Below are 16,558 nucleotides of genomic sequence, written 5' to 3'. Positions count from 1 at the left end.
GCCTGTGAAAAGTAAAGTTTAAATTTTTCTCCATATGTCTAGAGCAATGGTATCAGAAATCTACCTATCACAGTAATGCAGCACATATCAGAAAACCTAAAAAATATTACGCAATTTATATGAACTTAGCAGTATATGGGATTTAATTTTTTTTTTGGAAGCCATTATAATTTAAATCTAGAAAACATCAAAAGTTGAAAAATATTTAGTAGCAAATAAACGTAAAATAGTCTGGTAATGGAGAGTCTATGTACAATACTTACTATAAATTGTTATGTTTTTGTTGCTCTTGTTTTAATCCTATAAATCCATTTACAAAAACCATATCCTCTTTCTTAGAACCTGAAAGTACAGTGCATATTCCAAATACAAGAATAATGGTAGACACCCCAAGATTAATAATTAATTCTGATTCAATTGCCTGTTATGAAACTCTATCAATTAAGCTTCCATATGTTTTCCCCCATTTTGAAAACCTACCTGTTTTCAGGATAAAGGACCCATTTTACACTGCATGACAACTCAAGTTTTCACTTAACCTACATTTTAAACTGGCATAAAAAGAGGACTGGATCTTAAGTTTTGACTATTTTCAGAGAACCCGTTCGATCAGAAAATACAATACAAGACTGACTGCCATGAATAAATAGATGGAAGGTGGCAGAGGGAACATTGCTATGCAATTTTACAAATGCCAAACAAAGCCGAAGACAGCAACATCCTGCCGAAATCAATGGCAAACCTCCCATTACCTTCCCCGCAGCCAGGCTATCACCTACAGAGGCTGAGGGATTGCTCAGGCTCTGAATCCAGATCTCTGCAGTTCTTCTTGTGTCTACCAGGAGGGCTAAAGCCCCTCCTCATTGCTAAAACAAACTCACTGGGTTAAGGGTGTGAATTTTCCATTTCCCCTTCCTCTGGGCGCGGGCAGCAGACTGAGTGGGTGGCTCCATCCAGGTCAGCAGAGCTGCACTTGCCTACGCTGTGTCTGAGCCTCACACTGGCCTCCTGAGAAATGTGTGCCTGCTAGCGTTAAGTGCTAAAGAACCCCAAAAGCTTTAATGCAAATAATAAAAAGGACTGGTGACATGAATTTTGACAGTAATGATTCACATAATTGGATTATCTTCTGAGAAAAAACACATCCGCTAATAGAACAATTTCTAATCATATAAGCATTTTTAAACTTGGCTTTCAGATTTTTATTAGCGAAAGCTATATTCTAATAACACCAGAAGTGGATTCCCCCCTTCAAAAACATGGAAAAACCCATGCAATGTGAATATGTTGCTGCTTTGTTTTTAGGCAGTTGTAGAAATCAGATATGGAATAGGCCAACTGCATGACACAGTCCATTATCATACACTCATGTTTCATTGTTCCATACTGTGAACTTCCCTCTATGTTTTCCAGCTCCACAACCAATGGTGCTCTGCACTTTTTCCCATCCTAGCATCTGGAGAAAGGTATTTCATTTCTTAATAGTTTGTTATTAAGGTGGGTTTTTTGTTGTTTCATTAATTCTTAGGATTAGTAGCAACAGAAATAAATGTTATTTATTTTACAGAACCTGTTCGCAGTGATTGCGTTTTGTTCTTAAAAAGATACCAGGTGTATTTGTGAATTCAGCCAATAACAGTAGGAAATTATTGACAAAATTTCAAGTAAAAAGATCAACTTTAACTAGTCTTGCTAGGCTTTCTACAATGCAATAAATTTAATTCACTGGCAAAAGCCAAAGGAAAAATAAACTTTAAGTACACTTGCAATTTTTCACTTTGTATCAGAATATTCTTGAGAACTTAGGCAAATAAAAATTAATGGAAAAGCATTTTATTAAGACTATAAAGAAAACAGATTACGAAGTTGGAAATAAACAACTTGAGCTAGAAGGAAGAATATGTAATTATTTCTAAGCTGCTGGGTCCAGTTACAGGATGTTTGGGGTAATACGTTCAAAAGTTGTCAACTCAAATGTATTGTCACTCCAAAGTCATTAATTACTGTTAGGTCCTGTGTCAGTCAAGAGCCAGCAGTGAACTACTGGTGTTACTCTCATTAAGATGTTTCTGTCCTGTGTTTGTTACTGTTCTGACTGAACCAGAACATCCGGTAAATTGTAACAGGCATTTCCTCTGACATCTGCCAATAAATCACCAAAGGGAGAGGGGAGAGTTTTAGCCCCAAACACCCCCAGAGGGAGGAATTGTTTATTAGCCAGTCAAGTTTAGAAGATGACCCTAATATAACAAAGGGCTTATACAAAGCATAACAATATAACGAACAGAGAAAAGAGCACTGATTTCAGGGTAGGATGTGCCCCAGGAGACCTTAGCAGGGAGACTGGCTGCCAGAGCTCTGCAAGGGAGAAGATAGACGCAATTTCATCCCACAGATGGATGGCCCTCTCTGGGGATGAGCTCTCTGTCGAAGGCCCACAAGACATGCTGGTCCTCTCTGGGTTTTTGTGGTTTTGTTTTGTTTACAACCAGTGGTGTAAAGCATTAACAAAGACTACCTGGCGTTCATTTTGTCATGAATTAAAAACAAGACAACTGGATATGCGAAATTTGAAATTTTTTCTGAAAAAAATATCTCAGCTTAGTTTAACCATAGCTTGGTTATATGTCTCATTTTCTCATCTATGTTCTTTATAAAAATATATCTATCAGGGTTATGAAAGAATAAACACTTTTCATTCCCCTTATCATTTACCCTTAAATGGATTGTTACTCCAGGGTAAATGGATAACAAGACATTCCTTACTTGGAGACTGGCAAATCTATTAATGAAGACACCTGGGAAAACAAGTAGAATAACTCACACTAGGATCTAAGTCCAAAGAGTAACATAGCAGGCTTTTATTTCAACTACACAGACCATGATGGAGAACTGTCTTTCAATGGCTGACAGCAACCAAGAAGTATGGCCCTCTGGTATGTAGAAAGATACTGGTTGAATCCCGAGAGTCATAGAAGCTGTATTACAGGTGCTTATTCTAAGGTAAACTAAAATACAACAAAAGAAAAAAAGAAGTATTTATGGTCCTTTATTCCTTTCTTTCCCCTCTCTCTTGCAGTGTTCAGTGTTCTTTTTACCAAGGATAAAATACAACATATTAAGCACACCAAAGTATTTTCTGCTGGCTGCAGCATTGGAATGATCTTCAGGCATGTTTGATTCCAGCAATAATTCAGTAATCTAATCTTCAGCTTACAAAAGGGTGGGTAACTGCATCAATAACTACAATGGAGGGCGAACATTACACCCTTATCACCAGGTATCGATGCAGAGTTCTAAGGCACAGCCATCATTTGGGCAATAATCTACAAACTAATTAGCTAACTAGCAATAGCTGCCCTTCCTCAGCCCATGTAACTCATCAATATCAGCTCTGCTAGGTCACCCACAGCTTCCCTCTTCCACCACAACCATCCCCATGGTGCAGAAATCAGGTTGCAGCCAGCCAACCAAGTGTCAAAATAACCATCAAGCAGCTATTTTTCAGCCAGACAGGTGCCAGGGAGCCACAGCGGGGAGTGCCAGCAGTGCAGGGTCACAACAGTCCAGATCTCCTTCCCAGACCTCACCAGTCTCCGATGCACTTGGCGTACTGGAGGCCAACACTGATACCCACCACGAGAGCCTCCCAAACAGCTTTGAGGAGCCCTCTGCAACAGACTCCTCATAGCCAAGGAAAGTGCCACCAAGTTTCCCTAGGGTTTCCTCAAGCAGAAAAGGACAAACAAAGCCTATCACAGAAGCATCTCTGGAGTGCTGGCAGTGATGAAAGAGCAAGGTCACCATTCCCCTTACCCTCTATTCCTTGGCAAGGCAGGATTCAGTGAGAATGCATAATTATTGGTCCCCAGCAATGCTGTGTTCAGCACACATCCCATTACAGTTCTGCCCACAGCGCTTACAGGAGTTAGAAAAAGATTTCTCACCTTCACATCCAGCCTTCTGAGCCTATGCACAACCTCGATAGTGAAAGTTCTGCTTTTTTTAGTAAACACAGGACAGCTTCCACACTATAAGCATGTAAAGTCTCAAGTTCCTCTCATTTTCTCTAGTCTCTTCCTCACCTCACACTGAGGTATGACTTCCCTATGGTGGTTCTCGCTGAGGAGGCCACCCAAGCCACACTGACAAGCGGCTCCAGCAGCTGGCGCTGGGACAATGGTATTTTGCCACTGTGCACCCATCACCACAGCTCTTTATCCTTTGAAAGTTTTTTTCCCCACCTTCTCTGCCTAACAGCCTAACACAATACATCCTTTGTAAATCACTGTTAATTATGATTTTCTGCTTTTGATGTAAAATTTTTCTCTCAGATAATCTATATCCATTTTAATTTGCTGTTATATTTTCAGAAATCAAAAACTCGCATCCTTACCTTAAATTTATCAACTTCTGCCTTCGAACATGTTGCGTGATAAGATAACACCTGCCCCAGAACAAAAGATAAAACATTTTTGTAGACTTGACAAGTAGAAATAATAGGGCTCTGTACTGCAGTTTAATCAATGATATTTAAAACAAATTTAATTAATATTTATGTATGGTAATTCAGTTCTGAATGTCAGCATATAATAACTAATTGCAGGTTATCAGGTATACATTTGGCATTTATGTTGCAGGGAATTTTATAGGGAATCATGGACAGTAAGTAATTCAATATAAGCATTCCTACATTGTTGTCCTGGAGTTCTACAATTAAAAGAGAAAGAATTTAATGTAAAAATAACAGTAGGTTTGTAGACTTTAAATAATGCCTTTTGCTATAGTGTAAAGCTTTAATGCCTTTGCTAGTGGCACATCACTGCATGCAAATTAGCACCTCTATACTATGCCTGACATTCTCTTCAATACAATTCTAGAGATGAAAGCATCAATACAACGCACAAAGTACTGCACACCTCCTTTTGTAACCTATAACTATGCATACATTTACATGGAATACATTATATCCTTATGTGACAATACTAACATTGAACAGGCACTCCAAAAGGTGCAAGAGCCATCCTGTGTACAGGACCCACCAAGGTCTGACTGCGTGTGGGACGAGGCGCTGGTCCCATGAGGGAGCTCACAGAACCAGAGCACTCCTAGCACAGACAGGTCCTTCTCACCAGACAGCAACACCCCATCTGCTTATATGCTAAAGCTTTGATACGTATTTCTCATTCTGAAATTGTTTCCATCTATGAATGTCTCTGTTACTCACACAAATACCTAAACTCTATCTCAAATGTCCTTGGCTTGCAATGCCTTGTGGCAATAAGTCCCAAGATGTATTTACTCATATCAACTTTAGAGGTGTCATCTTTTACAGTAACAGGAAATCATTCCTGCTCTATAAAAGAATAAGTAACAATTTACTTGTTCCATCTCACATTTTACTTTCTATAACTATACCTCATGCCCTTCCTCAAAGACATGTCCTCCTTTTCCGTCCAACCATATTGTAGCTTCTCTCAGAAATCTTTAAGATTAGCAAAGTTGTCTTCTGCTATGACAGATTACACTTAATACCAAAATTCTTGTCAAGCTTCTCCTTTATCTGCATTCATTATATCCCTCTAGATTTGTAGAGTCATCTTTAATATTGATTATTCTAATCTTTTAATAATTTGCAAATTTTGCATCCTTGATATATAAAATAGTATTTAGCCTGGTTTTGAAATGTATGGCATCCTACTGTCAATCTTCCCTCATCATTTATTTACATTTTGGTCTTCTGTTTATTAGTCAATCTTAGGAGAATTCTTTAAGAAAAAGATCTGTATATCTGGATAAGAATCTGTCACGCTTTAAAGCTGGGCTGGCTATTAAACCTGTGGCAGACGCTCTCTGTTAACCCTCCCCCCCCCCCACCCGAAGGGAAAGGGAAAAGGGAGAGAGACTTATGGGTTGGAAAGTTAAAACAGTTTTAATAAACTATAATAATGAAAAAGAGTATAATAATAATATTGGCATAATCAAATATATACAAAACCAAGATCGAGAGCTTGGAAATCCTCCTCAGGCAGAGTTGCTCCCCCCAGCACGGGCAGAGGGGAAAATGCAGTAGCTCCCCCTGCCATCACACCTGCAGGCTTTTAACTGGAGAATTGGCAAAGCTGGTACCAATCAGTGGGAGACAGGAGGGCCCCACCTCCAGGAGGCGGTGGGTTAGTGATAAATAGGAAAGTGAGAATGACGTGTATGGGATGGAATACCTCGTTGGTCAATCTTGGGTCACCTGCCCTGTCTGCTCCTCCCTGCAGGTGCGACCCCCCTTCAGCTCTTCACTCGTAAGCAGTGAGGAATTTAGCAGTGACCTTGGTTTCTCTAAGACTAATTGGCCTGGTTTGGGCCAAACCAGGACAGAATCTTATTATGGTATATATAAAATTGATTTATTTTACATCCAATATCAATGTCATTTTCAAATGCCAATCATCGCCATCCTAGCTAAATATATAAATACTAATAAAGTATTCTATTACTGAAAAATGGATTCACAGTCCTTCAGCATATACCATTCTTTTGTTCAGTACTTTTCTGCTGTATCTTCAATCACTTCACATAAATACTGTCATGAGTTGTTGCTCATTTACAGAAAGAATTACTCTTCACTGAAGCATAGTGGCCATTTATCAAACCTATAATCTATATTGAAGCTACACGGCTGTTAGTCTTTTTTAGATTAAAGAAAGCAGCTGTATTTTAAACCAAGAAATTTAAATTTCCTTTTTTTCAGTAGTAAATAACAAACAACTTCGTTAACTTTCATCCCTGTGTATCTGAGTGTGATATCTGGCACTGCTTGTTTTTCTTGCCAGAAGGAGTATTCATTCTATGGTGTCATATTGCACAAATATCTGGGGCATTTGAGGGCTTATAGCAATTCATGACTATGATATGTAAAGAACAAGGAAGCTTGCAGAAGGCCTCAAAAGGAAAGTTTTTAACTTTTCCTCCTAAGTGAATACATATACAGGAATAATAAAAAAGCCACTTATGCTTATAATGTTTTCTAACACAAACAGTCCTATTGACTTCAAAAAGCCTTAACGTGCCTATGTGCTTTACAGGATAGATCCCCAGTACATAAATATCTCCAACCCCGAAGTGAAGAAAAAAAAATTATGCCATCTTCATAGCAATCCAGTTTGGTTGGATTTTTTGTTTTAATAGAGAGAAATTCATATCTCAATCAGGCCACTATTTTTGTGGTTCTTCTTGTCATGGTGGGTACTGTATAAACTCAAAGGAGATACACAGTTAAAGGGTGCACACATTAATCAGTCTTGCATAATGCTTTTTAAAAGATCTTAAATTTCATTCAAATCATTCTTAATTATTGCTTTAGTAGGAATAACGTAAATTTGTAATGCTATCCTCAAAACTCCAAGCTTCGTTCTCGCCAAGATTATTTTTAATATGATTATGTTTCAAATCTCCATAATAGAGAATAGTGCTTTCTTGTTGAATCGGCTTACAGAAGTTTAAATAATCATATTTTTTTTTAAATGTTCTGCATTTAAGTTTCTTTTACAGGAGCTGGCAGATTTCATTCTTCATGAATGGTGGGGGGGAGCGGAAATAGGAAAAGAAATTCTTACAAAGGCAACAGGTGAAAAAAGAGAACACTTTCTATCTATTTAGCTACTCTATATGTATTTTATATAAAGACGTGATGTGTTGGAATACCAGAACCTTGCATTATATATTGGCCTTGACCCACAGCAGAGCTCTTACTGAGCTGGCCAGCCACCCTGCTTTGACTTTATTCTAGCAAGACATGTATCTGGTAAGGGTTCAGCAGATGTTGCTTTTCATACTAAAAAACCCTATGATGAGGATCACTTTTTTCAAATTTTGTCCTGTTCACAGTATGTTTTACTTAGACTTTAAAACACTAGAACAACAAACTATCTAAAATATCAGATTCTAAGGAATTTTCAGTTACTGATGGACAAGAAAATACATATAATACCTAGATTAATTCCTGCACTTACACCTGTAAGAAACTAGATTCTCCATCATCACTGTCCCCCCTTCTAATGTAAAAAACATAAGCATCAAATGAGATATCCAGGTTCAAAATTACTTAAGCTGTACATGAGCTCCACAGCTAAGCATACCCTGTTAAAGTTTCCCTTCAGCATTACCTTAATAAGACAACACTCTAAGGTGCAGAGAGGTAGATACAGAAAATGATGCTAACTAGAATAAATTCAGAAGCAGTAGGTTCCTTTACACGTGATGCTTATGAGCAAGAAAAGGTTTCATTAAGATGCATACATACATCAAGAGCCACAGACTGTTTTGCCCAGGATTTCTTCACCTGGTCATACATAATTGTGTTGTTGATGCCAAGGCCACAAAAAATAACAAAAGCCTAAAATTAAAAAAGAGAAAAAAGAAAAGAAATTAAATTATAATTCAATTATAATACAAACACAAAGATGAATGATAGCTTAATCATGAAAAGCAATTGCATGGAAATATTAGGAATACTCATGCTTAGACAGGTTATCTTGAGAATGCAGGAAAGTCACTGGCTTCAACAAGATGAGAAAGATCAGATGCAAGAAACTTGTTTTAATTAGGATGCAACCTTATTAAGTGAGGAGTTCTGAGAATTAATGTCAAACCACAAATATAAACAACATGTTCTTCTCCCCTCCCTAGAGTAGCCTGAAGCAGCACTACTAAGAAATACTAAATCCTGCTGAAAAGGTATATTATTGCTACAAAACTGAATGCCTCTTACTTCAAACAGTCGCTGGTCGGCATCGTCAAAAGGTTTCCCATCAAGCCTGTTCAACACTTGAGCTACGCCTTTAGAAAGAGTTAATATGAATTATAATCTTCATTCATTAATTCACAATGCAGAATATTTTATTCATTGGTAGCATTTAAAATACATCTTTCAAATTGAAAAGCAAAACTGCAAGTATTTATTCTGAAATTCATTAAACAGACAAACATGTGAAAGTCTGATTGTTTTGATACCAGGGATTCAGTTTATTACTTTCAGCTGTTATTCTTTACTTACCAAGTATAATATAATCTAAAAGTTACTTGCAATGCTTTTCCCAAAAGGTTAAAGATATCTTTGGGAAAGAACTTGAGCACTTTCCTAATAGCAAGTTCAGGCAAGTTGTCCTAGCAATTTGGAGTTACTAATATAATTTGCTGAATCAATACCTTCATTCCTAAAATCTTAGTCGGTTTAGCATCACCTGGGTATACAAGTCCTTTTTTTCCTCATGACTCATCATTAAATTTATTGGACCAATTAAAAAAATGTAATTTCCTTAAACCACTTGAAAAAGTGTTCAAAGCTCTTGGCTCTGGCTGAACTAATACCGAGATCTACTGTGACAAACCATTTCTATTTCATTTAGCTACAATATAGGAAAATACCCTAAGAGCGATCAGCAGTCAAGGCTTCAGTTTCTTTCTACTTCTTTAAGGTAATACATGCTTCACAACAAACAGTGAGCCATGTTTTTAAAAGACTCAACTCCCACATCACCTCTACTGAATAAGCTCAAAGATCCCGATCCTGCACAGCACCGAGCGCCTTCAGCAATGCACTACTGATCTCAGCTCTCACTGACAGCCAGAACATACAGGGATGTAAGTCTTGCCCTGCCAGTTTAAATTGCTATCGCTTTGACTTGAATTCTTCTGTGGAAAGTTAACAGAGGAATCTGGCACTGTTATTTACAAACGGCGCTCCTTTTTGTGCCAAAAGCAGGTAATAACGCAGGGTCAATTGCAGGTGTATCATAGCTGGAAAGCGTCTATCAAACAAGCAATAAAACCCTGTCACGTCCTGATCCAGCATGCACTACTGCCACAGGCAACTCTGACATCTACCACAGCCTCTCTGGTACATCTTCCCTGACTGTGTCGTTTATCATTAAAGAGGAAAATAACCACTTTGCTGGACTGCAGAAAGAGTTGCCTGAGTGCGTACAAAAAAGGGAGACCCGAGAAAAGCATCAGAGTGTATCAAACATTTTCACTAATATTGTTAGAATTTCTGCTTTTATCTCATTAGTCTTCAAGTTTCAATACAATATATAACTTAACAATGACACAATGGGAAAGCTGAAAAAGTCCATACAGTATCCAAGTTAAAACATCCCTTCTTGGATACTTAACATACATCCTAGGTTCTGTAACTTCTTAACAATATTCAGCTGGGAAAAAGAAAAGGAACATAGAATTAAAAAGACAGAATTAAATTTACATTGGCACAAAAATGATGCAGCCACAAGGAAGGTCTTACCGATTATTTGGTGGTTGCTATTCCATATAGGAACACACAGAACAGACCTTATGTGAAAGCCAGAAATCTGGTCAGCCTAAAACGTAGAAATGAGGGCTTCCATTAGCAGTAGGTACCATTTGCAGCCTTTTAAATTCTAGTAATAGAAATGTCAAGGAGTAAGTTTACATTTACAAATGTCATTCTATATGGATCAGCTCTCATGCAGAAAAAATTTCTGCTGAAACCTCATTCACAGTAAGATTAACCAAAAGTCACAAGGATTATTCTAAAAATTGCCAAAGAAAATATAAATATCGCCATCTTCGCCACAGAAGGCTTACGCTATTTGACTTTGATTTGGAATTAAAGACAAATTGCAATTGAGTAAATGTCCAGACAATTCCTGGATTACTTATACTGGTGGATTAGTAGAGACAACCTCCACTGAGTAAGTGTGCCTTAGAAATACTCTTCCCAATTGTCAAACTGAAATTATATTTATCAAAGCAGCTATAAAAGGGGGCTTACAGGAAATACGCATTTTCAGAAGAAAGGCAAGAGCAAGTAGGGAACTGTGCAGAAGTGGAAGCTAGGAAGAAATGGAAGGACGGGGGGTCAAAACCAAGATTTGAGATTTTCTATGTAGGTTTAATTGGTCCCATAGTTCTGAAGAGAATTTTCTGCCTCATTGTTTTCTATCTAATATAGGATAAAACTTTGCAATTTATTATAAGTGTCACTAACTCTCTCTTTTCTATGGTTAATAAGCTTTATTCTTTAGGGTTGTTGCTGCAAAATCTGAAGAAAATATTTTTTCAAAAGAGATTAGAGTAAGAGAATGGGATGAGCCCACTCACAGGAGATCAAGAGATGTTCTTACTAAAACTGCCTGTGTTACAGGCAATCTGAAATAGAAGAAAAGTAAAAGACAGCAATTATTCATATACTAGAGGCAGGATGGGATCACTGTGATCTCCTAGCTAGCAAGATATATATCTCAAGTTTTACTAGAATACTGCTTATTTGTACATACTCAGAACTCATCACTGAAATCAGCGTGGAGTGCCACCTAAAATCCATGGGAGTGGGGGAACAATTGCCTCAGATGTGTGTCTTAAAATGAACTCAATGAAAATACTTTGGCATTAAATTCTTGATGAATGAGTTGAAAACTGAGCATCAGCATTTGAAAATGACAATTAGTGTGCTGGGAGAAAAAAAAGTGGTTTTAATAGAAGCAGAGAACAGAATATCTGTTCATAACTACAAATGTATGTTTGATTCTAAGTCACAAGGGATAATATGTTCCTCTTACTATACTTGACTGTCTGTAGAAATAATTGATTGTAACAACTGAATTTAAGAATTAAATTTTCATAGGAACCCACCAACAGAAAATAATTACTTCCCTTTATATTAAGTGTTTTCTTTTTCTCTATATAAACTGAGAAGTGCCTCTAACTTGGAAAGGACTGTGAAACAAAGAAGAGATAGCTGAATTATTCAGGATGTGATATATTAAAAGAACAACTGCAAACATATCCTAAAATAAAGCACGCCAATCCTTGATGTCTCTTTGGCAAGAAATAGACCCCAGGCATTAATTGTACTTTCTGAAATTCTGAACAAATTAGCATCAACACAGTTTTCTTGTATGCTTTTACAGAAGGCCCCTTTTATTATTTTGTTTTGACAAATTCTGCTGGCTTGAGAGATAATCCCTTTAACGACACATGGAATAAAACTGGAACCAAGCAAACTCTCAACATGAGAGACTTCCAAGCACGCTTATTGTAGTAATATATTTTAGCAAGCTTGCTGACCAAGACTGTCCACTGATTAATGTGCTGCCCAGCTGCTGGCCAAGTCCCCTGTAGTAACACTGTTTCACAGGATAGAATTCAGTGAAAATTTTGTCCTTCCATATGCCTCTAACATTTATTTAGGTATTAAGTATACATATACATTTTTATCTGTAGCTACATCTTCCTGAGGCTGGAATGAAAACCTTAGGATACACAAACAACTTTTATTAGGAGTGATATGTATCTTGGAGAAATAACTAATCCAGTGTGTATATTTTATTTGTGCCAATTAAAAGGTCAGTTGGCTAAGTTAGATCATAAACAACATTTGTCTCTCTAGATACTGGTTCTGTTTACACTGTGTGTGTACAGTCCCAGTCACCCCAACAGCTAACGATGGTGCTGCTAGCACTGAACACTAAGAGAGGAATTTTCAGCAATCAAAATCAGTTTGCATAAATATCAAAGCACTTGATGAAGGAAGGTATCACTTATAAATAGGAAAAAAAAAATTAATCATGGACAGACTAAGTAATTGCCTAAAGTCATATGCTAATTCAGTGACCTGTGTTTACTGTATAAAGCCATGTCAACACCAGCAGACCAGAAGGCCATACTGGATAGAAAAAATAATTCAAAATAAATATTGACATGTTTTACAGCCACTTGGATATAATGACAAAATTGTGTTATATTAGTTGCAATGCCAAAAAAGTGATGTATATTTACATTTCCAAAAATCTCTTACTTCAGCATCAAAGCGAGGATCCTGATAGGCATCACTGATGTTCACTGGGAGACCCGTGGAAGCTACGAGTTCAGCAATGCTATTATTTATTAGCCAGTCGGAATAAGATGATGATTTCTCCACACTGTCTTTGAAACTATCCAAAGGCATAGCAAGGGAAGAAAAGAATACAGTCAACATTGCTTGAAAGTCCAGCATGTCTTACACGCATATTCATAGGAATGGCAGAACCATTCACAGTTATTAATGGTTACTATTGTTCCATTATCTATGGAACAATAATTTGTTATTGATTGAAATGGTACATAAAAAATTCTCTCCTTTACACAATTCAATTCTATTGAAAATAGCATTGGTCTCCCAAGTAAAGTAAATACAGCATTTAATAATAAAATGCATTTACATATGAATCAAGAGTGGGACTATGTTCCAAGTTTCTGTGGGATACAGGCCTGCTCATCAAAAGCAACCAGTGCTAAATAATATTTTCTGTAGAGCTACCTGGAAGTATATAACTTTAAGATTTTCATTTTTCAAATTAGGCTAATAATTTGGGGTATTTTTAATTCATACTTACAATAATTTTCCTGTCAAGGGAAATGCCATTTTTTTCATTTTGGTCTGAAACGCCAGATCTGAATGGCTGAAGAAGGGATCATGAAATAAATCTTAGAATCAATAATGTAAGTGTGTTGCAGCAGGTGGATCCAAGTAGACATACAATACATGAAGGTTTCCTTTTTTTTTTCCTGGCTGAGCTTCTGCCACAACTACTGAGGGGCTAGAGAGCTGTCAGTAAATGAGCATAAAACACTAGGAATTATCAGCTCAACTCACCACATTCCACTGCAGCTTCAACTCAATATCTACACAGACCTTAAAGTCCTCACCTTACACCTTATCTAATCAGCAGGAAAGTTCTCATTGACTTATTGCAGACAGGTTTTTGACACTGGCAGGGGGTAGCTATTCATGTGTGAATAGACAATGCATGATGTCTTAGTTTTGAGAAGAAAACTGATCAAATTTCAACACCTGAGAAACATTACCTAGAAAAAAGTGACTCTGAGCAGCCATGGAGAAGATTACAATAGCTTGAAGCTTCAAGGTAATGCACATGAATGAAAGAAGGATACACAGTAAAATGCTTGGAAGACTCAATCAAAGTGAAAGGATTGCTTTTTGTTGGCTGCATTGATTTTCTGGAGACTAATTCAACTAAGTCACTCACTTGAAAGAAAACTCAATATTCTTAAAAGACTATAAATAAAGATAATAATAATAATGACGATCTACACAAATAAATCAAAGTGTATCAACTTTCATTTGGGATAAGAATTTTGAGGGACTAATAAATGTTAAGTGTATACTTTAATAGGAACCTTTACAGAAAGATAGTTTTTTGAGCAAAGTAAAAAAATTCACTTTTATAATTTAAAATTTATTTCAGAACATCAATACTTGAGAAGCAAAAAATCTTTAAAGATAAGAATCTAAATTTCAAATGCATAGCTCCCAGTTCATACCTTAAAAATCTGGATAAAATTATCATTATAATGTAAGACACTTTAAATCAGGACTCAATTATGGGTGTCAAGCATTTTAAGCAGCAAATGAATTAAAGTAAAAGGAACAAGATATAATTCAGCAAGAAGTTTTAAAAGTATGTTCTACTATGTTGTCTCCATTCCTAGCAAGTGCTTTACAACTGCACTCTCAAGAGAGGCACTCAGCTTTCACTAGGAGGAAATATCAATGATTAATTCTGATGCAAATCACAGTCAGCTGGCTCACTCCCTCTCCATTCTCAGCAGCTCAGAACACTCAGAAGCGACTCTAAAAATCACAAGCAACAATTTTCTCCAAACTGTGGAAAGCCATGAGTTCTGCTGGACTGATGCAGGCAGCTGCATGTCACCATCTCCCTCCCTGTCTTGCCCACAAAATAGCAGGACAGTAAACCCAGCTCAAGAGCATCAAGCAGTGCTGCAGGCTCCCCTTATGCAGCTACTTGCCTTGCTATCTTCCCCAAAGCCTCCCTGACAGGGATTGCAAAAAGTACAGTAGGGAAGGGGTACAGCCAAAATCACAGGTACCTTCAATCCTCTCTAAGAAGTGACATGAACCCATCCAGCTCTTAGGACTAGGAAAGCAGAAAGATGCCTTAAGCAGCATAAAAATACTGCAGAGAATGAGGTGATACCCAAGTGCACGTCATCCCAGGGACAGTGGTGGAGAAACGGTGGTAGCAGGGATTTCAGCACTTACTCTGTACCAGCCCACCTGGGAAGGAGCACAGATATTTTCTCCCACACAACCCACACTCTGTCTCAGGCAGCTGACCTCTCCACTACCACTGGTACTCAGGTTAAAGAGTTGTAATCTCAGCTACATCATCTGCCAAGATGACGATGTCTGTGCAGGAAAGACATAGTCCACAGCACCTTACCTCAGGCTCATCTTCATGCAGAATACATCAGAACCAAACCCTCGGGGCTTCTAAGATTTATGTAATCTTTTTTCAAAAGGAGGGAAAATTTAGGAGACTTGGCAAACCCATACTTCAAGAACAAAATGACTTGCAAAAAGGAGAGCATCAGTGTGCCATTATGGATAATAAACAAACTTCATCATGGTGTGTGCTGGAAAACTGCAAACTGAACAGATAAATGCAAGTGTGATCTTGCAAGGTATTTCTTTACAACCAACAGCAAAGAAAAAAAACGTCCGTATCCATTACAATATTTAGGGACTAAACAGGTGAACTGCTATTAGCCAGATGCAAGGGCAAAAGAAAAGCCAGTTTCTTCTAATACTGTGTGAAAAAGTAGGTTAGGACATGAAAAGTTATATTGTTCCTGGAGCTTCTCTCTTTCAGAGAAAACTTCTAACTAGAATTACTCTCAACCTATAATCTCTTTGGATTTCCACTAAAATTTCAAAGACTTAATATTTATCTTCACTGGTGTAATGATGAAGAAACTCATCTTGCCATTTTTGTCCACATAAAACGTCTCATGACTTTATGTCACTTACAGCTGCAGAATGTAGAGTGGAAAGGGCAAAACTCACTAGAAAAATGCTCAGATGTTGAGGGCTCGTGGCATTGTTCTGTGTCCTAAATAACCTTTATTTTCCCACTATAGTGCCAATAACTCAAGCTGTGCCTGTGCTAGATCCAACTGTGACATCATATCTGCCAGTCTAACCTTGGTCTTTAAAAAAACAACTTCACTCTCCACTGGATGAAAAATGAAAGAAAAAGCAATAAATCTTTATACTAAGATGCACAGAAATACACCTTTAAAAATCTTATAAATACTAGCTACCAGGTTGCATGTGTTTATTCATGTCTCAGATCAGAGTTAAAATAATCTTGACTTGACTGCATGCAGAGCAGGCTACTACAAATTGCTTTTTGGTAACATGCTAATATAACTATGGTAACAAGAAATGAGCCAGCTTGGTTATCTTGACACCACTCTACATTGTTTTGACTAATCTGGCTACAGATCAAGTTTGAGAAAAACAGGAATAACAACCACATCCCTTGATTCATACTCCTGTCTGTGAACAAAGGGAATGTATTTTCACCCATTTAATTGACCTAGGAAAGACCAACTCTGAAGCTCTTTGTCAAAAGCAGTAACTTGTGATTCCCAGATGACTCAGCAGATTATTTATTCATATTTAGATCTTCCTGTTTTTTAATCACTTGTTTTCCTTTTC

At 37.3% G+C, this 16,558-nt stretch overlaps 1 protein-coding gene across 1 annotated transcript in view; it reads right to left on the bottom strand.

Annotated features, from left to right (window-relative positions):
• Positions 1-16,558, bottom strand: part of PDE11A (phosphodiesterase 11A) — a 136,984-nt gene that overhangs the window by 55,327 nt on the left and 65,099 nt on the right. Inside the window, exons 6-10 of the mRNA XM_068407919.1 lie at positions 12,830-12,965; positions 10,295-10,370; positions 8,765-8,832; positions 8,297-8,389; positions 4,397-4,447 (exon numbers count right to left, since the gene is read on the bottom strand). Of these exons, the coding sequence (XP_068264020.1) occupies positions 4,397-4,447; positions 8,297-8,389; positions 8,765-8,832; positions 10,295-10,370; positions 12,830-12,965 (424 nt within the window). The remainder of the gene's footprint in view (positions 1-4,396; positions 4,448-8,296; positions 8,390-8,764; positions 8,833-10,294; positions 10,371-12,829; positions 12,966-16,558) is intronic.

The sequence above is a fragment of the Nyctibius grandis genome, chromosome 9 (genome assembly GCF_013368605.1).
Source record: "Nyctibius grandis isolate bNycGra1 chromosome 9, bNycGra1.pri, whole genome shotgun sequence".
In the NCBI taxonomy this organism is placed as follows: Eukaryota; Metazoa; Chordata; class Aves; order Nyctibiiformes; family Nyctibiidae; genus Nyctibius; species Nyctibius grandis.
This window is presented reverse-complemented; position numbering and strand designations above follow the sequence as displayed.